We start from the raw sequence: 21,902 nt of genomic DNA on the forward strand, positions 1-21,902 counted from the left end.
GTAATTCTGGCTTTTTAAAGCCTTCAATAGGGGGAGATAACTATACAGTTTTGAAGTGTAAAATTCTACAGTACAAGCTGTTAGAGCCACCTATTGGTAACTGCCGGAAAACTACATGGCTGTGTGTGGTGGTGTACTCTTCCATACTTCCATATTTTTAATTGCATATTTTATTCTCGCACTGAAGTCAAAGTGATATTTTCAGAGTAAACCACAACTATGACGGAGCAGAAAAACATCTATTTTCAGCATTCTCAGAATAAGACAATCGGAACACACGGAGATACATAAATAACTAAAAATAACAAAAAACAACTGTCCGAGACCATAAAATATGGGAAATTACATGTTTATGTATTATCTTGGGTTTGTTCTCACAGCTTCTTCATGACATTGGTTGTAATACTGTCATTTATGTCCATAAATACGATGTACAATAAGTGCTACTCGCCAATATTCCTGCAAACCATACTGACAAAGGGGTGTGGTTTATGTTAATTTGTGGGTGTTCTAAGACTAATGGGACTGTCATTGAATTTTGTTTGGCAATTTGGGATTCAGATGTTGGTACGTATGGCAGAAAGTACATAATGCTTAATGGCTGAAGTCAAGGTTTGGACAATGAACATTTAGGTTCTTCGCCTTTCCCGGCATCTTCTGGGGCAGGAGGCGAATTCATAGGCACCTTCACACAACTGGGTCCTTGTTGTCCACAAAATGATGCCCATATTCCACAATTTGCAGTCCTATTGGCTACTTCTGATTGGATGTGTCCGTACTCTGTACATAATGACAGCCGCAGCTGGAAATAACAGAAGTGATGTCATCACCAAAATGGTGGCCAATATTATAAGAATGATGACCCAAATGTCCAGAATATGTTTGGGGATCTCTGCTGGCGTTGGAGTCACAAGATCGGACATAGTGACTTATGATGAGGGTACGTCAGCCTGCAAGACAAAAAATAAAATCAGTGTATGAGACTCAATCAGGATAGGTTCCAAGTTTTAATGGATACTATTCACATATCCTGTTTCCATAGGAACAGACTACAAAATAAACCTTGTGTAGTCAGATTATGTAGTTATGCATCAGTTTTCAACATCTTTCTTATAGGGATTGTCCAGAGAAAACAAGTTATCATCTAGGTGTAGGGGCATAACAACAATCAGGTGCAGGGGTTGCAATCACACTTGGGCCCTGGAGCTTCAGGTGCGGGGGTTGTAATCACACCCGGTCCCTGGAGCCTAAGGGGCCCTAAAAGTCCTTTTTGGCCTATATGAAAAGACCAATGCAATTAGGCTAAGTTCACATGTTTTGTAGTCTTCCATTAGAATGGATCCGCTAAGTTCACATGATCTGTAGTCTTCCATTAGAATGGATCCGCTAAGGTCACATATTCTGTAGTCTTCCATTAGAATGGATCCTGCATAGATCCGTTGGGAAACAGATTTCTGCCGGATCCATTTTTCTAAAACATGGGAGTCTAGGGTCATTGGATCCGCTAACGTATTGCTATTTATCTTCAATTTGTAATGAATCCAGTAAGAAAACAACGGATCTGTTACAAATGCAAGTACAACGGATAACAGATCCGTCGTCCATAGACTGCACATGTTAAAAACGGATCCGGCCGACATCCGTTATTTAACAACGGCCAAAACAGTTGTGTATGCAGAACTTTTTTGCCAATGGATCTCTAGTGGATGAGTACAGGACATGTGAACCCAGCTTTAAAGACTTGTAATAAGTGCCCCCATTGGAGTTTTTGCATTGGGGCCCATGAGCTTCAACTTACGCCCCTGCCTAGGTGATAACTTGTTGATCATCGGGTTTCTGACCACCCAGACCCATATTGATTGGAAGAATGGGCAACTTCTATCCTTGGTAGAATGGAGTAGCAGTGCGCATGCTGAGCGCTGCACTCACCTTATTTTGGTAACCCCATAGAAAATGAATGGAGCGGGTATCTGATTTTGCTCCATTTTGTAACAGGGATAAAAGATTCCTACTGGTTATAAAAATTGTTTCCACTGGACAACCCCTTTAAAGGCAGTCTGTCAGCAGGATTTCTATCTACATGTACAGAAACAGAAGTTCCAGGCGGCACACAATCCTTCAAGGTGCACGTGTCCAAGGAAGGCATCCACAGTTTTAATACAAAGGACCGGCACTCCAAATCTTCTGAAATATTTTTGTAGTTTATTCCATCATAATATACAGGCGTAAATTACGCGTTTCGGCTAATAGTGAGCCTTTTTCACATCTATAGATTAAATGAATGCACACACATATATATATATATATATACACACACAATGAGTGGATTACTTCCTTTGTGACTGACCCACCTATCTCATCTGCATACTAAATTAATTAGTTAAATTATATTAATCAAATTTCCATATACGTTTCTCATTAGAATTCAAACTGAAACAAGCAGATTCACTGAGATGATGGTTCAACCACAATTACAAATGGATTTAGACATATAAAGAACCAATAGTTGAACAACAGCCTAATAAATCAAAGGGTTAAATTTTTTCACCTTTGCTCAAAATTACATAAATTATTTGACATTTTCCATGTAAATTAGTACATCTTTAATATTGCAAATACACTGTCATTACATGTCAAGTATATTTTTCCTTGATTTTAATAAATCGCATTTTTCCTTTTGAAGAAAAATTAAAAAATGAAAATGAAAATAAAAATAAACTCTGTTGCATCAATTCAATATTTCATTACATGTATGGCTGTGTTACAAAAAACAAGTTACATCATAATCCCTATTCAGTCCCAGTGGATGGAGAGACTGCAGTCGGTGTATCCAGTATAGCTCACGCTGCTTCAATGCCCTGACAGGATCTCCTCCTCGCCTGGGCTGCGGGACTTGCTCCAGGATCTGATAACGCAATTGTGACACGTTGTGTTTGTGTTCAGCAAAGTGCTGCGGTACCGGTAATAAAACATTCTTTTGTCTAATGGTGTATTTATGATTGGAAAGCCTCTCTTTTAGGGCTGGTTCACACTAAGCGACAGCGACAACGAGGTCGCTGTTACGTCACCATTTTCTGTGACGTAACAGCGACCTTGTAAGTCTCTGTTATGATCGCTGCTTAGCTGTCAAACACAGCAGCCGAAGCAGCGATCATAACCGCGAGAGCAGGGAGCCGCGCACACTGCTTAGCGCTGGCTCCTTGCTCTCCTAGCTAGAGTACACATCGGGTTAATTAACCCGATGTGTACTGCAGCTACATGTGCAGAGAGCCGGAGCCGGCAGCACAGGCAGCGTGAGAGCTGCGGAGGCTGGTAACTAAGGTAAATATCGGGTAACCACCTTGGTTACCCGATGTTTACCCTGGTTACAGCTTACCACAGCTGCCAGATGCCGGCTCCTGCTCCCTGCTCGCTTCATTTCGTCGCTCTCTCGCTGTCACACACAGCGATCTGTGTGTCACAGCGGGAGAGCGGCTTTGAAGAAAACGAACCAGGGCTGTGTGTAACGAGCAGCGATCTCGCAGCAGGGGCCAGATCGCTGCTCAGTGTCACACGCAGCGAGATCGCTAATGAGGTCACTGTTGCGCCACCAAAACCGTGCCGTAGCAGCGATTTCAGTAGCGATCTCGCTATGTGTGAAGCACCCCTTAAGCTGGTGTCACACACAGCGACAACGACAACGACGTCGCTGCTACGTCACCATTTTCTGTGACGTTGCAGCGACGTCCCGTCGCTGTCGCTGTGTGTGACATCCAGCAACGACCTGGCCCCTGCTGTGAGGTCGCCGGTCGTTGCTGAATGTCCAGCTTCATTTTTTGGTCGTCACTCTCCCGCTGCTGTGACACACACATCGCTGTGTGTGACAGCGAGAGAGCGACGAAATGAAGCGAGCAGAGAGCAGGAGCCGGCGTCTGGCAGCTGCGGTAAGCTGTAACCAGCGTAAACATCGGGTAACCAAGGGAAGACCTTTCCCTGGTTTCCCGATATTTACCTTCGTTACCAGCCTCCGCCCTTGCTGCCAGCGCCGGCTCCTGCTCTGTGCACATGTGGCTGCAGTACACATCGGGTAATTAACCCGATGTATACTGTAGCAAGGAGAGCAAGGAGCCAGCGCTAAGCAGTGTGCGCGGCTCCCTGCTCTCTGCACTGTGACATGTAGCTGCAGTACACATCGGGTTAATTAACCCGATGTGTACTGTACCTAGGAGAGCAAGGAGCCAGCGCTAAGCGCGGCTCCCTGCTCTCTGCACATGTAGCGACGTTATGATCGCTGCTTCTGCTGTGTTTGACAGCTAAGCAGCGATCATAACAGCGACTTACAAGGTTGCTGTTACGTCACAGAAAATGGTGACGTAACACCGACGTCGTTGTCGCTGTCGCTTTTACCACTTAGATCTGCTCTTACAATTTTATCTCTCAGATTCTGCGATCTACGGTGACAAATCAAAGGGGGCAAATTGAATTCTTTAATTTTTGGATAGGAATTAGATATTACATTCCAATGTTTGCGCAGAATGCGATGTACAAACACTGACCATGGGTGATATGTGTTAATAAACGCCATGCGTTTCTCCTTTGTCTTTACAACAGGTTGTTTAGATCTTTGATCTTTTAATAGGGCTTTGGGATACCCTCGCTGATAAAATTTTTTAGACATTTCCTCAAGTCTCATTTTACATAACTGAGGGTCAGCAACGATTCTGCGTACCCTCTGGTATTGTGAATAGGGCAATGAATTCTTTAAATGTGGAGGGTGGTTACTAGAAAATAATAACAAATTGTTCCTATCTGTTGTTTTTTTATATAAATCTGTAGTCAGGGTGTTGTCAATTCCCTTGGTAACCATCACATCCAAAAAACTAATTTTTTCAGAAGAAACCTCCATAGTAAAATTTAATTCTACCCAAACTGTACTAAGTTCTTGAACAAACACCTTTAGAGCTTGAATGTCGCACCTCCACACGCAAAAAATATCATCTATAAATCTTCGCCAAAATAAACAGTGTTTTTTAAAAAAATTATTTGAATAGATGAAATTATCTTCAAACCAAGCCATATAGGCATTTGCATACGGAGGTGCGACATTCGAGCCCATCGCGGTCCCGCACCGCTGTTTGTAAAACGTGTCTTGAAACAAAAAATAATTTTCTTCCAAAATAAGAGATAACAGATCCAAAAACAAATCTTTCTGTGTGTCAGTGTGATTGGACGATTGTAACAACCACTTCACAGCCCTTATTCCTTTGCTATGTACAATGGACGTATATAAATTGTAAACATCTAAAGCCCGCTTTACACGCTTCAATATATCTCACAATCCGTCGTTGGGGTCAAGTTGTAAGTGACGCACATCCGGCATCGTTTGTGAGGTATCTGCGTGTGACAGCTACGTGCGATCAGGATTGAACGCAAAACCGTTGATCGCAAACACATCGTATCTTTCTCTAGAATTGAACGTTTTGTTGCACGAACCTAGTCAATTGTAACGTGTGACATCCCTCATACGATTTTGGTGTCTGATGCTATGTGCGCAGGTGTGCGCTCTGCACCACAGCTTAAAAAAGGTCCGCTTCAGAGCGCAGCTGAAAAGCTGCGGTCTGAAGCGCCTCACAATGTCTGTCATTCACTAATCTCTGTCAGTCGGTCACTATCTCTGTCCCTCTCTCTCTGTCCATGTCAGTCTATCCCCCTCTCTCATATACTCACCGATCCCCGATCCCCGGCGCTGCATGGCGTTCACACTGCTCCGGCGGCTTTTACTGTTTTGAAAAAGCCGGCCGCCCATTAAACAATCTCGTATTCCCTGCTTTCCCCGCCCACCGGCGCCTATGATTGGTTACAGTGAGACACGCCCCCACGCTGAGTGACAGGTGTCACACTGCACCCAATTACAGCAGCCGGTGGGCGTGTCTATACTGTGTAGTGAAATAAATAATTAAATAATTAAAAAAAACGGCGTGCGGTCCCCCCCAATTTTAAAACCAGTTAGATAAAGCCATATGGCTGAAGGCTGGTATTCTCAGGATGGGGAGCTCCACGTTATGGGGAGCCCCCCAGCCTAACAATATCAGCCAGCAGCCGCCCAGAATTGCCGCATACATTATATGCGACAGTTCTGGGACTGTACCCGGCTCTTCCCGATATGCCCTGGTGCGTTGGCAAATCGGGGTAATAAGGAGTTATTGGCAGCCCATAGCTGCCAATAAGTCCTAGATTAATCATGTCAGGCGTCTATGAGACACCTTCCATGATTAATCTGTAAATTACAGTAAATAAACACACACACCCGAAAAAATCCTTTATTAGAAATAAAAAACACAAACATATACCCTGGTTAACCACTTTAATCAGCCCCAAAAAGCCCTCCATGTCCGGCGTAATCCAGGATGCTCCAGCGTCGCTTCCAGGGCTGCTGCATGGAGGTGACCGGAGCTGCAGCAGACACAGCCGCTCCGGTCACCTCCACACAGCAACTGAAGACAGCCGCGCGATCAGCTGAGCTGTCACTGAGGTTACCCGCTGTCACTGGATCCAGCGGTGGCCGCGGGTAACCTCAGTGACAGCTCAGCTGATCACGCTACTCACCTCAGTTGCTGCGTGGAGGTGATAGGAGCAACGGTGAGTAGCGCGATCAGCTGAGCTGTCACTGAGGTTACCCGCGGCCACCGCTGCATCCACCGCTGGATCCAGTGACAGCGGGTAGCCTCACTGACAGCTCAGCTGATCGCATGGCTGTCTTCATTAGCTGCGTGGAGGTGACCGGAGCGGCTGTGTCTGCTGCAGCTCCGGTCACCTCCATGCAGCAGCGCTGGAAGCGACGCTGGAGCATCCTGGATTACGCCGGACATGGAGGGCTTTTTGGGGCTGATTAAAGTGGTGAACCAGGGTATATGTTTGTGTTTTTTATTTCTAATAAAGAATATTTTCGGGTGTGTGTGTGTTTATTTACTGTAATTTACAGATTAATCATGGAAGGTGTCTCATAGACGCCTGACATGATTAATCTAGGACTTATTGGCAGCTATGGGCTGCCAATAACTCCTTATTACCCCGATTTGCCAACGCACCAGGGCAAATCGGGAAGAGCCGGGTACAGTCCCAGAACTGTCGCATATAATGTATGCGACAATTCTGGGCGGCTGTTGGCTGATATTGTTAGGCTGGGGGGCTCCCCATAACGTGGAGCTCCCCATCCTGAGAATACCAGCCTTCAGCCGTATGGCTTTATCTGGCTGGTTTTAAAATTGGGGGGGACCGCACGCCGTTTTTTTTAATTATTTATTTCACTACACAGTATAGACACGCCCACCGGCTGCTGTGATTGGGTGCAGTGTGACACCTGTCACTCAGCGTGGGGGCGTGTCTCACTGTAACCAATCATAGGCGCCGGTGGGCGGGGAAAGCAGGGAATACGAGATTGTTTAATGGGCGGCCGGCTTTTTCAAAACAGTAAAAGCCGCCGGAGCAGTGTGAATGCCGTGCAGCGCCGGTGATCGGGGATCGGTGAGTATATGAGAGAGGGCTGCTAACTTCAGTCACTTAGGAGATTAGCGGTCACCGGTTAGCCCTTCACAGGTGACCGCTAATCAGGACGCGACACAGACAGAGCCGCAGCATGACCGTGAAGTCGGGTGAAGTTCACCCGAGTTCATTCTGACAGTGCGGCTCTGTCTGTGTCTGCTGTCATCTGCCATTCAGCTCTGCTACATGACTGTCTGTGTCTGCTGTTAGCGGCCATGTAGCAGAGCTGAACGGCAGATGACATAGTAAAAACGCATCCCTACACATTACACACGCTTGGCAAGTCAATAAATAAAAAAAAAAAAAAAAAAAGGTGCCCAATGCATACGTCACAGAACACATGATCTAAAGGAGCGCACACAAAATTGATCAATTTAACATAGACTACTAACGCTCGTGTGACAGCAAATGAACGACCAACGTGCAATCTCATAAGATCCCGTATGCAACCTGGGCGTGTCACATCGCAAATGCGATTGTACAACTAATTGCAACGTGTAAAGTGGGCTTAAGGTGACTAATAAATCATCATTACTGATTTTAAGATTTTTAATGTCATTCAGAAACTGCGAGGTATCTAATAAAAATGACGGTGTAGACTTTATAAGAGGGGTAAGAATCTTTTCTAGGAAGATAGCTGGTGCTGACAAGATGGAATCCGTCAGTGCCACTATCGGCCTCCCGGGCGGTTTTTCCAGCGATTTATGCACTTTTGGCAGTGTATAAAGAACTGGGGTAATAGGATGTTTATTAATTAAAAAGGAAACTGTTTTATCATCAATTGTTTTTAGGGCTGAATATTTACCCACAATCTGCTCTAATTTTTTGGTGATATCAAACACTGGATTATTTTTCAAAATTTCATAAACATTTCTATCTGATAATTGTGACATAATTTCTTCTATGTACGCTATTCTATCCATTACCACCAAACTACCCCCCTTATCTGCTGGTTTAATTATTAGGGACATATCCTCCTTGAGAGATTTTAAAGCTTTTCTTTCTTCCTTATTAAGGTTATTATAATGACACAAAGCCCCACTTTTGAATTTTTTAACCATTACATCCACATCCCTCTGAACTAAATTCACATAGGTTTCAATTGGGTGAAACGACTTTAAAGGGTTCATACTACTCTTAACCCTCAGACCTAAATTGTGAAGAAAAATAGTGTCAGATGTATTACCTTCAGATGTAGTAGTATCTCTGTCTGAAAATTGGGCGCATAACCTCAAGGAACGAAAAACTTTTTGAAGATCAATGTCCAATGTAAAAAAAAATCAAAATTAGTATATGGACAAAAAGATAATGCCTTAGATAAAACTCGTAGTTGATTTGAATCTAAGGATTTAGATGATAAGTTCAGGACTAGGGCTTCTCCCTGACATGTGCTCGAGTCCTTATTGGATCCGCGACGTCTCCTATGATGGCGTCCGGCTCTCCTAAGAGGTCTCGTCGGGTCCTTCGTTTTCTCCCTAAAAAAGGAGCCCTGGATATAGTGGTGGACTCGCTGCCAGATCCTGAGGATTGAGATCCCGTACGTCTGTTTCCCCTGAATGAAAAGGGTTTTGCAGTGCCTGATGAGTCCTGCCATCTGTATACCCGTTTATAGATATAATCCTCTGAGTCTCTGATATACTTGTTCCTCTTCTTCTGTTCAATCTCTTTCTTTAAATCCTGCTGGATCTTATTAATTTTATTCTTTAATGAATCAAGTTCATCAGATTTCAAAGAGTCTTTTAGCTGGACTTCAATTGCTGCAATTTTGTCTTTAGATTCCAAAATTGCTGCTTGTAAGTGTTTTATAGTTAATATCATCAAGTCCATTGAACATTTATTTAATATGTTGGCAAATTGAGTACAATATTCAATATTATCACAAAAGAAAGTTGGTCTAAGGTTAACCCTTAGACCTCGTGGAATTTTCTCAGTCCTGTGATATTGAGCAAGTGTGGCTGCATGCAGTTCATATGAGGTCAAATGTCTCACCTCTTTTTCCCAGTCTCGTCCTCTCCACTCAGATGCTGGGATTAAACCCAAAACTGTATCTACATGTACATGTAGCTGTCACAGGGTAAATGGAGACAGGACAGGGGCCCTAGGATGGCCCTAAGACTTGTGTCCCTGCGCTGTCTCGAAGATAGGTTTAATGGTAACTAGGTTCGAGCCCCCAACGTGACCCTAACTTCTCTCCGGACTCTGATCTTACTCCCCCTCTCCCACACCCTTGGGGTAGGCCGGAAAACACAAAGACAAAACCCCACAAAATGACATGGACAAGGGAGAAGAGAAACTTGTACACTCAGTACTCACAACACACACAACACAGAGAAGAGACAATATGTGTACTGGGGGCAACGCAAAAGAGAAGGAAGTAACCCACAACCGGGGAACATCCACACCACTCAGAAGCGCAGCACCATACACAGGAAAAGCACCAAGACCAGGATCGCTGGAGTAAAAACTGAAGCTATCATCGGCACCTCCTGGAAGAAGACAGTGCCTTAAATAGGGAAGTGACAGCTTTACTTTGCAATCAGGAACCTGAGCATTTAGGTCCTACGCAGCAGTCTGCAGTAATTAACTCCTGCAGAGCTGAAGACCAGTTAACCTGAACCAGCCAACACCCGGCTCTGTCTGAACAATCCAGAAGCCTCAGGTTGCTTGTCAGACTCTGCAGTGTGAACAGAGTCTGACGCCACAGTTCCAGCAGGTGTGTGCAGAGCTGAACATTGCATGACCGTAAGACAAGACAAGTCCAACAATAACTTTACATGGCCAGTCCGTTCCTCTGTCACTGAGAAATCAGCATTTAGAATTTACATGCAAATGAAGCTAAAGGGCTATGGTAGATCTGAAGTCTCTGTCACTCCAGCTCTATTCCCCGCCCTCCTGCTTGACTGACAGCCTCCTTGCTGCGTGTTTTTTGTATACTCTGCATTTTTTTTGCATTGCATCATGGTCTCAGAGTAATTAACCAGGACTATAGAAACTTCTAGTTTTCTCCACTAGTATTGGTCCTATCAGTTCTAGAATAATGGTCACATACCAGTCCTTTGAGTATATGTACACAGCCCCACTGCTTGCAGATAACCCTATTTTACTGCACATACTGACAGCTGACTTAATAAGTTGCAGGCGACTCTTTGGCTCACGGTGCTGTAAACATTCCTAAGGACATCGAGCATATCAATCAGCATATTTACCGGCCTTACGTATTCTCATCTCCTATAATAGATGTTGTCAGAACCTTCCAGTGCCACCTTAAAGCCATATTCCCATAATGACCATGTATGGCGTATTTATAGAAAATGTCTTACCTCTGGGGTACACACATGTGGAAATCAGAGATCCATCAACCCCCAAAAACCTCCTGATGGGACAAAGGTGACCAGGATGGGTATGAATGGAACGGACATACTCTATAGATAAGCCATCTTCATAATCTTCCGAGGTTTAGAAGAAGGTCTCAAGAATGTTTTATTCATATAGCAATTTGGGGAGCTGTACCAGTCCCCCACCCCTGCAATGTATTACATGTTAACCCACATCTGTTTTCACAGTTTTTCGAGGCGTTGGAAAAGGACCTGATCCTTTATTGTGGAGTTTTTGAAGGAGTTTTTCTATCCCTGAACATTTATTTTAGGTTTTTCCCTCATGAGCTGTGGGCACCACCAGTGAGCCCTTATATACCGTATTCCCAAATACTGTATACAGGAGCCCAGGCCGCACTGTATAATGTAAAAAAGACCTTTATAATACTCACCTAGAGGGCGGTCCAATGGGCGTCGCTGATCTCTTATATGAAATGTAAGGTGTATTTCTAATTGAAATGAATAGAAAGTTTTCCAAGCATTTTCTAAGCAATTTTTGGAGAGGATCTGCTTTAAAAAGCTCCGTTTGAATATACCATAAGTCATACCAGCAAAGTCACACAAGTCACAATACAAATGAATGCACTACAGGATGCAGTAGCCCCCCCCCTAAAGACAGAGGCTTCACAAATAATAATACTGATAAAACAACCCCCCACATGTAATGCTACCACCAGGGGGCGCAGATACACAGGAGGGATGTAGAGATCCTAGGTATAATGCGGCGTCTGCCCACTAGATGTCACTTGTAGATAGGGAGGTAGCAGAATGGTCGTACACATCGAGAGTCAGAGTCGAGAGATCACATCAGTGCAAAGGGGGAAGAGCAGCTGAAGTCACGTGGAAGCCTAAGGTCGGTAGCCAGGAGGTAACGTCAGGTACAAATGGGGAGCAGAACCAAAGTCAAAGAGCAAGCTGGGATCAAAAGCCTAAAGGGAACATCAGCACAAAAGAGGGAAAGCGGGACTGAGGGAACAAGACAAGCAGAGGGTCAGGGAGTCAGGGAGCACAGACAAGACGAATGGAGTGGTGGACAGGGAGTGGAGTTGGGGTAGCGGAACGAGGTTCAGAACGAACTCACGGGAACCAGAAGCGCACACTGGAAATATCACTGGCAAAGGACTGGTGGCAACAGCTCAAAGATAAAGCAAGGTGATTACCGGAACGAGGCACCAAACAAGCCCTGTTCACCGGCAAGGGAATATAAACGACCAAGCAATAGACACAACTCAATGGCTCTGCAAGGAGCAGAGCCAAAGGTGAATAGTGACACCACACACCTACAAATTGATAAATTTGACTGCCTGTTTTCTGTTTGTTTTTTAATTATTTTTTTTTTTGCCCTTTTGATTTAAGAAAATTTTTGGGATAAAACTTACAAATGCAAATTATCAGTCTAATGCACTATAAAGGTACGTAGGTCCCCCTACATCAGATAATGAACATTATACACAAGTCACCTAGCAGTGATGATAGGGTAATGCTACCAAAACAACCAGAAAAAAAAATATATCTGAATATCTAAATAGACCCTGTGGTGGTGAAAAAACCCAATGCGTGTTTCGCCATGCTTCATCACGGGGCAATATGTAGCAAAACCTGTATCCTGCTGATTCTTATAGTAGTAGTGCTCGCCAATAGAGTGATGGTGTTATTTTGAATTATTATGGTATTAATTATGATATTAATTAAATTACTATTTTTTTTATACAGTACAATAGCCCTGAGTCGGACACAGGAGCCATTGCCTATCTTTATGCATATTATCACAGTGAAAGTTACCCTTAAAAAAATGTAGAAACAAGCTTTAGTCCTCCAGCTCCATCTGTTCTCTGTAGGAGAGCGGATTGTGAAATAGTCTACAAATTTTTATTGTTTCCAAAATATTCCACTAAAAAAAAGCCTATGAAACGTAAGACATGTCAGTAAAAGGCCACCAGCTGACAGCGAGGACCGCTCCAGGCACGTTCTGATCATTCGGAGGGAACTAAAACCGAAAAACACAATTCTAGTAAATTTCCCCTATTTTCAATATGCTGAGCGCACTTGCACAATTCGGCATCTGGTGAGCGTCACTTGACGGTGACTCCATCGGCTTTCACATCAGATATAACAGATAAAAAGGGGTTAAAAGAGGAACTAAGTATGTTTTCTCACATTCTTGCTATGGATTACGTGCACATTACTGCTAATAGCAAATAGATGGCCGTGTTTATGGTATATATGAACATCAAAGCAAAATCTGTAGCAGACCATTAGGCACAAACCCCTTCCCCAGCAAATTAGGTAATTTCTGCTTGTTTTCAAGCTTTAGCGTCAAAGCAAATGTATATAAAATACTACAGTCTACGTGTGACCTTCACATCACATCTGCACTGGTCAACGTAACCTTTTTTTTATTTATTTAATGGATTTGTCACCAAATTTCACAATACAAATGTGTACATTGTTAAATAGGTCTCTTGGACCTGAGGAGACTGGTGTATTTACTTTAAAAAAATGTTGGAATAGCTGTATAATACTGATATCAATACTGAGTCAGTCAGCGCAAAATGACTTTTCAAACCAAGCACGTAGTTGTTTTGCATCTATCGCCATCCTTTAGCGCCTCTCTCTTTGAGAAGATGGAAATCAAATAGGTTCAAAGGTGCACTGTACTGCTGGATCACTCTAAATGTGTGCACCGAGCATCTGTGCTTGGTTTGGACAGTCATTTTGTGCTGACAAACTCCCTTTAACCCCTTCAGGAAGCAAGAAGTAATAGTATGTCCTCCCATGTATGAGGCAGGCTCAGGAGCTGAGCCCACATCTTAACTTGCAGATGCGAGCTGTGCTACACAGCTGGCATCTGCTTGTAACAGCTGAGACTATGGTAGAGCTTTGCAGGAGGACTACAATTTTACAATACAGTAGTTTGTGTCATGGTTCTGATTTGTGGTGCTCTGCTCTCCTGCAGAGCTGGTGCTCTGTTATTATTTGTGCTCCAGTGGATAGATTGTTCCCAGCCTCGGGTCCTGCGTTGGTGCTGGGAGGAGTCTGTTCACAGACGCCTAGTTTCAGGTGATTCCGCTAGTCGTAGTTCCTGTTCTGCAGCAAATACTTCTGGCTCCTGTAGTGTACAGTTCTGATCTTGTTTCTCGACCCCGGACCTTAGCTACCCTTCTCCGCCTGTTTCCCTGACTCATACGTTACCTCTGGCTCGTACCCAGACCTCGGCTCTGCTTACTCCCTGTGTTCCATACATGACCTCCTGGCTCTTGACCTCCGGCTCGTACCCTGACCTCGGCTCTGCTTTCTCCCTGTGTTCCATACGTGACCTCCTAGCTCCTTACCTCCGGCCCGTACCCCGACCTCGGCTCTGCTTTCTCCCTGTGTTCCCTACGTGACCTCTTGGCTCCTGACCTCTGGCTTGTAACTTGATCTCAGTTCTGCTTACTCCCTGTGTTCCATACATGACCTCCTGGCTCTTGACCTCCAGCTCGTACCCTAATCTCGGCTCTGCTTACTCCCTGTGTTCCATACATGACATTCTGGCTCTTGACCACCGGCTCGTACCCTGACCTCGGCTCTGCTTTCTCCCTGTGTTCCATACGTGACCTCCTAGCTCCTTACCTCCGGCCCGTACCCCGACCTCGGCTCTGCTTTCTCCCTGTGTTCCCTACGTGACCTCCTGGCTCCTGACCTCTGGCTCGCAACTTGATCTCAGTTTGCTTACTCCCTGTGTTCCATATATGACCTCCTGGCTCTTGACCTCCGGATCGTACCCTAATCTCGGCTCTGCTTACTCCCTGTGTTCCATACATGACATTCTGGCTCTTGACCTCCGGCTCGTACCCTGACCTCGGCTCTGCTTTCTCCCTGTGTTCCATACGTGACCTCCTAGCTCCTTACCTCCGGCCCGTACTCCGACCTCGGTTCTGCTTTCTCCCTGTGTTCCCTACATGACCTCCTGGCTCCTGACCTCTGGCTCGTAACTTGACCTCAGGTCTGCTTTCTCCCTGTGTTCCCTACGTGACTTCCTGGCTCCTGATGCCTGTTTTCTTTGACTTCACCTCTATTCACGACTTACTAGTTCTATCTAGTGACACCTAGTGATTGAGCATCACAGTTTGGACATATATAGAACGAGTGCTCAAACAATTGATGGTGCAAATCATCTACAGGAACTAAAAAATGATTTTTTTTTATCTATCTTTAGAGGCAATGGCTGGCAGAATATCATTTACTAGTCATAAGGAACATGCTGGCTATCTTGGGTGACACTAGGTTAGACACGGCCAACTAGGACACCAGAAGATCTCCTGTTAGCTCAGACTTTGACTCAATAATGGACCTCAAAGTTCAAGTAGAAGACAACTCCATTGAGGCATTTAGGGGACTTTGGTGCCAATCACTCACCCCTAGCATTTATTTCTTAGTAAAGTGGCCATACACATAACTCTGAAATGGATCAAAAGAGACATAAACCAAAATGATGGTTTCTTTTAGGAGACCAATGTAAGATGGTTTTTCGATAGGTAGTAGTCCATGAATGATCTTTCTGTGACAGAACGTTTTCCAAAAATATCATCCATCATTTGCCTGTTGGTATTGGACATGTATGGTCAGTTTCCACTATAGCGGATAATTTGGATTAAAATGACTGTTCCACGATTGTAGGAATAATGTTTGATCAACCAACTTCTATCTAATGTGTGTGGTCACGTTATTGATGACATTTCATGAGCATTAATAATGTCACATCGGGGTGAGGGAACGCCCGGCGAGCGGCGCTACACAGAGGGAAAACCAGGGAAGATGTAGAGGAAGGCCCTGGTAATAGGGACAAAGGAGCGTCATCTCCACCTCACACTCACCTCTAACTGATCCTTGACTTCCCTAAAGTCCATTGGTCCTTCCCCCATGTGCTGTCACGTGCCTAGGCCCTCGCTGACTCTCAATTCCCAACAATGACTAGGGCGTTGGCCAGCGGGACAGTAGTCCACTACAACAATAAAACAACACAAGGAAGGTAAGAAAAATGGGTGGGGAAAGACACAACAAGCACTCCTTGGTTTCTTCAGCAGGAAACTTCACAGCTGCAACTGAAAGGACACAACAGCTATGCAGAAACAAGCTCTTTCAATGTGGTTAGTATAGAGAATATCTATCACCGGCATGGAGTAAAGCCAGGAGTGGGTATATATAGCGGAAAGGTGTGATGAAGAAATGCTGCAGCTGTGATTAAAGCTAAGAGTAACAAGTAATCAACCCCGTCAGCATCCAAAGAAAGTAAATCCACTTCAATACAAGAAGTAATCTGTGAAAGCGATACAACAAAAATGATACAGAACAAGCAAATGTTATGATTAGATGGAGAGTAGGCACAAAGGCCATTGGTTTGGCATAAATTAATTAGTTAAAGGGAACCTGTCAGTACATTTGTACATATGGAAGTAGCTGTATGGTTGCATAGGCGCTAGTTTCTCCCAAAAAAATGATACCTTCCTTGTAGAAATCAGATGTGCCTGTCATGAGAAACATAAGGTAGAAGCCACATGCAAATCAGTGCATTTGGAAGAAGCAGTTTAAGTGCATTGCCACACCCCCAGAGCACTTCTAGCCTGATTTGCATATGGCTTCTACACTAGATTTCTCATGACCGGCACATCGGATCTCTACAAAAAAGGTATCATTTTTATTGGGGAACAGGCATCTAAACATCAATACCACTACCTCCATATCAAAAACGCGCTGGCTGGTTCCCTTTAATGGGTCAGTAAGGGAGGTCCCTGCACTCTGAAGTTTCTATCTCTTGCAGACACATTTTGGCACGTACAGACATATTTTGTAGCAGCTGAAGCAATGAAATTACATAGCGGCACCAATAATCATGTGATATAAAACATACGCCGAGATAATACAGTTAATATTGGAATTTATTAACTAACACAATTAGTGCTGCCTTGGACAAATGTTAACCGAGGGCAGATCTATTTATTCTCTATCTGAGCTAGTATTGTCAGTGGTGGCATCGGGGGTGTGTGCAGAAAATACAATCTTATGGGGGCATTAATGAAGGGGGTGCCCCCGGCGGTGTTGGGCGATACCCTGCACTTGCACCTCGGATGCATGACGGTGGCCTTACAATGAGTTCTACACTAAGGGGCATTTTATTTTAACTCTATGCCTCAAACTAGTGTATAAATCGCAACGCCGTAGAGCTGCTGTGTACAGTACAGAGTCTAAATAACAGTGACACCATGTGAATACCACTTTGCAGCACTCTAATAGTACCAATGTATAACTACGAGGAATCTAGCTACAGTGCTATGCAATAAATGGTGGTCCTAAGACTTGGGTGCCAGGAAACCTGTACTGTGCCCTTCAGCGAGGGACGCTTATGTACCATCCTGAGGCTAGCGTTCGAAGATGGCAAGTGAGGGGTCTAATACAATAATGTGCAACAAATGGCCACAAAAGACAACCCTTTTTAGAGGTAATTCTTTTAGAATGATTCACAGAGTTGTGTAAAAAGCACTGGGCACACTAACCACGGTGCACACTAATCACTAGGCACACTAAGCACTGCACTGGGCACACTAACCACGGTGCACACTAATCACTGGGCACACTAACCACGGTGCACACTAATCACTAGGCACACTAAGCACTGCACTGGGCACACTAACCACGGTGCACACTAATCACTGGGCACACTAACCACGGTGCACACTAATCACTAGGCACACTAAGCACTGCACTGGGCACACTAACCACGGTGCACACTAATCACTGGGCACACTAACCACGGTGCACACTAAGCACTGCACTGGGCACACTAAGCATGGTGCACACTAATCACTAGGCACACTAAGAACTGGGCACATTAAGCACTGGGCACACTAAGCACTAGGCACACTAAGCACTGGGCACACTAACCACGGTAAGCACTAGGCACACTAAGCAATAAGCACGCTAATCACTGGGCACACTAAGGACTGGGCACACTAAGCACTGGGCACACTAAGGACTGGGCACGCTAAGCACTGGGCACACTAAGCACTGGGCACACTAAGCACTGGGCACGCTAAGCACTGGGCACGCTAAGCACTGGGCACACTAATCACTGGGCACACTAACCACGGTGCACACTAAGCACTGCACTGGGCACACTAAGCATGGTGCACACTAATCACTAGGCACACTAAGGACTGGGCACATTAAGCACTGGGCACACTAAGCACTAGGCACACTAAGCACTGGGCACACTAACCACGGTAAGCACTAGGCACACTAAGCAATAAGCACGCTAATCACTGGGCACACTAAGGACTGGGCACACTAAGCACTGGGCACACTAAGCACTGGGCACGCTAAGCACTGGGCACACTAACCACGGTAAGCACTAGGCACACTAAGCAATAAGCACGCTAATCACTGGGCACACTAAGGACTGGGCACACTAAGCACTGGGCACACTAAGCACTGGGCACACTAAGCACTGGGCACGCTAAGCACTGGGCACACTAAGCACTAGGCACACTAAGCACTGGGCACACTAAGCACTGGGCACGCTAAGCACTGGGCACACTAAGCACTGGGCACACTAAGCACTGGGCACACTAAGCACTGGGCACACTAAGGACTGGGCACGCTAAGCACTGGGCACACTAAGCACTGGGCACACTAAACACAGAGCACACACAGAGCATTATTTATGTCCTTCATCAGGATCAAATATTACAAATGAGATTGATAAACAAGAGATTATGATCAGCGGCGGCCTGAGATCCCTTTATAAATGTGTTTGCTCTTCCTCTCTGCAGAACATCCATTGCTCGCCGCTGTTTACCTAGCAATTATGATAAACAAGCAGTAGGCATCCGACGCGCTTCACATCAGCAACAAGGACAGAGGAGAGAGGATGGAAGCAATTATTCCTAGTGTGATTTCATCAATATATCAAGATAATTGAGCTTAAAGTATTTGCTTGTCTGGAACTGGCTTTTCTGATCTAGGCTAAAAGGGAATAATGTCCTTACATCTCACTAAGTGCTTCCATCCTTAAGTTCAGTGAGTGACAGGAGACAAGATTTCAGTGTTAGAATATTCTATGCCTTTTCAACAAACATTGCATAAATCATAAGTTCAGGAGAACGCAAGAAACTTTGCCATATACCTTAATGAATAAATTGAGCTTCTTTTTCCCTTTCCCGTCTGCCTCCTGAACTCATCATTCTTATTGAAAATAAGGTCAAATCCATCTTGGGCAAAACATTGTTCACTGAGGGATCAGATTACAGCTTTCTATTGAAGTGTATGGAGAGGGGAGGAGAGCAGCAAGTTGTGACCACTGCTCAGTACTGCAGTAGACTGTGTGCAGAATTATTAGGCAAATGAGTATTTTAATCACATGATACTTTTTAGACATGTTGTCCTACTCCAAGCTGTATAGGCTTGAGAGCCAACTACCAATCTGTTACGTCACCACCGGAGTCCGCTCCATCGACTTCTGCTCCGATCGCCAGGCGATGCCGTGTTCCTGCCGTGGATGGTGCTGGTGAGGGGAGAGGAGTCAATGCCAGCGGCGCTGGTGGGCGCAGGCTCCGTTCATCCACTGGTCTGGGTTTCCTGGGGATCTGCAGTGCCACTGGCTGACTGTAGGTGGCGTGTGTCTCCTAGCTGAGGTACCATCATTCAGTTACAGCCTATGGGAAGACACCACACCCTTTTTAATTCCCCTCCTGTCTGCTGACCTCTGCCAGAGATAGTTCTGAGAATTCTGGCTCCTGTTGCGTCCTGTGATTTCGTGTGCTGATTACCGCTTGTTTCCTGACTATCCTCCTGTCTGCTGTTTTTGTACCTCGCTCCCCGTTCCGGATTTGACCTCTGCTTGTTTCTGATTACGTCCTTGCCTGCCAATTCTGTCCCAGTTCCGCAATTCCTGGTTTGACCCTGCCTGACGACTACTCTCATCGGACTGCAGCCTTCCACAGGTAGTGATCTCCAGGGCCCTGTGTAATTCCAAATCCCTGGGGGTTAAAGGGTTTCAGGGTTCTGGGGGTCCTGCTTGGCGAATGGCTTCCCTCTAGCCTGTCCATTACAGCCCGTCTGAGTCTGTGGATCCAGGCAGGCGTTACACAATCAAGTAAATAAGGTGATGTGCATCTCTGTAATGAGGAGGGGTGCGGTGTAATGACATCAACACCCTATATAAGGTGTGCTTAGTTATTAGGCAACTTCCTTTCCTTTGGCAAAACAGGTCAGAAGAGAGATTTGACGGGGTCTGAAAAGTCCAAAATTGTGATTGTCTTGCAGAGGGATGCAGCAGCCTTGAAATTGCCAAGCTTTTGATGCATGATCACCGAACAATCAAGCGTTTCATGGCAAATAGCCAACAGGGTCGCAAGAAGCGTGTTGGGCAAAAAGGTGCAAAATAACTGCCAATAAATTGAGGAAAATCAAGCGTGAAGCTGCCAAGATGCCATTTGCCACCAGTTTGGCCATATTTAAGAGCTGTAACGTTACTGGAGTATCAAAAATCACAAGGTGTGCCATACTCAGGGACATGGCCAAGGTAAGGAAGGCTGAAAAACGACCACCTTTGAAAAAGAAAACTATGATAAAACCTCAAGACTGGGCCAAGAAATATCTTAAGACTGATTTTTCAAAGGTTTTATGGTCTGATGAAATGAGTGACTCTTGATGGGCCAGATGGATGGGCCAGAGGCTGGATCAGTAAAGGGCAGAGAGCTCCACTCCGACTCAGACACCAGCAAGGTGGAGGTGGGTACTGGTATGGGCTGGGATCATCAAAGATGAACTTGTGGGACTTTTTCAGGTTGAGGATGGAGTGAAGCTCAACTCCCAGACCTACTGCCAGTTTCTAGAAGACAACTTCTTCAAGCAGTGGTACAGGAAGAAGTTGGTATTGTTCAAGAAAAACATGATTTTCGTGCAGGACAATGCTCCATCACATGCATCCAACTACTCCACAGTGTAGCTGGCCAGTAAAGGTCTAAAAGATGAAAAAATAATGACATGGCCCCCTTGTTCACCTGATCTGAACCCCATAGAGAACCTGTTGTCCCACATAAAATGTAAGATCTACAGGGAGGGAAAACAGTACGCCCCTCGGAACAGTGTCTGGAGGCTGTGGTGTCTGCTGCACGCAATGTTGATCGTAAACAGATCAAGCACTGACAGAATCTATGGATGGTCGGCTGTTGAGTGTCATCATAAAGAAAGGTGGCTATATTGGTCACTAATTTTTTTGGGTTTTGCTTTTGCATGTCAGAAATGTTTATTTCTAAATGTTGTGCAGTTATATTGGTTAACAATAAAACAAGTGAGATGGGAATATATTTTGTTTTTATTAAGTTGACTAATAATTCTGCACAGTAATAGTTACCTGTACAAACAGATATCCTCCTAAGATAGCCAAATCTAAAAAAACCCGCTCCAACTTCCAAAAATATTAAGCTTTGATATTTATGAGTCTTTTGGGTTGATTGAGAGCATAGTTGTTGATCAATAATAAAAAAATCCTCTAAAGTAAAACTTGTCTAATAATTCTGTACAACATCCTCCATGCTGCTGTGTCCAAGTCTATATTTCCATGAGTAAGGAGCTATATCAGTGAGGGTCGAAAGACCTGGACCCCCATCAATCTGCACATAATTGAAGGGCCTACAACATATAATAAAAGTTATCCAAAAGTTTAAATTGTCTCTCCAGGAAAGGAGACAGACTCTAGTGCAGCGCCACCTATTGGAAGTAGCGATTCTAAAAGTCAAAGGTGGATTTTTAACAATCCTTTGCATATGACTTAGGATTTATGCCAGATCAGAATCCCAATTTGCAGACACAGTGTTTCGGGGTGATTGCCCCTCGTCAGTGCAAAGTATGGGGTGTCTGATCTGGCTTGTGAGAAGCTATGTGGGGACCACGGGGGAACACTATTCTCCTTAAGGAGACTTTGCAAGCCAGTCTTGCTGCCAGTAAGGGGACTTATAGCTGCAATGC

General features: G+C 44.8%; 1 protein-coding gene across 2 annotated transcripts in view; it reads right to left on the minus strand.

Annotated features, from left to right (window-relative positions):
• Positions 1–222: 222 nt before the first annotated feature.
• Positions 223–21,902, minus strand: part of SMIM3 (small integral membrane protein 3) — a 47,990-nt gene continuing 26,310 nt past the window's right edge. The window contains exons 1-2 of one of the 2 annotated variants that reach the window (XM_075342230.1): positions 15,752–15,837; positions 223–950 (exon numbers count right to left, since the gene is read on the minus strand). In XM_075342230.1, coding sequence (XP_075198345.1) covers positions 747–923 — 177 coding nt within the window. In that variant the 5' untranslated portion in view covers positions 924–950; positions 15,752–15,837 and the 3' untranslated portion in view covers positions 223–746. Of the gene's footprint in view, positions 951–15,751; positions 15,838–21,902 lie in introns of those variants that run through there. The other variant, XM_075342229.1, reaches the window with a different exon arrangement.

The sequence above is a fragment of the Anomaloglossus baeobatrachus genome, chromosome 4 (assembly GCF_048569485.1).
Source record: "Anomaloglossus baeobatrachus isolate aAnoBae1 chromosome 4, aAnoBae1.hap1, whole genome shotgun sequence".
NCBI lineage: Eukaryota > Metazoa > Chordata > Amphibia > Anura > Aromobatidae > Anomaloglossus > Anomaloglossus baeobatrachus.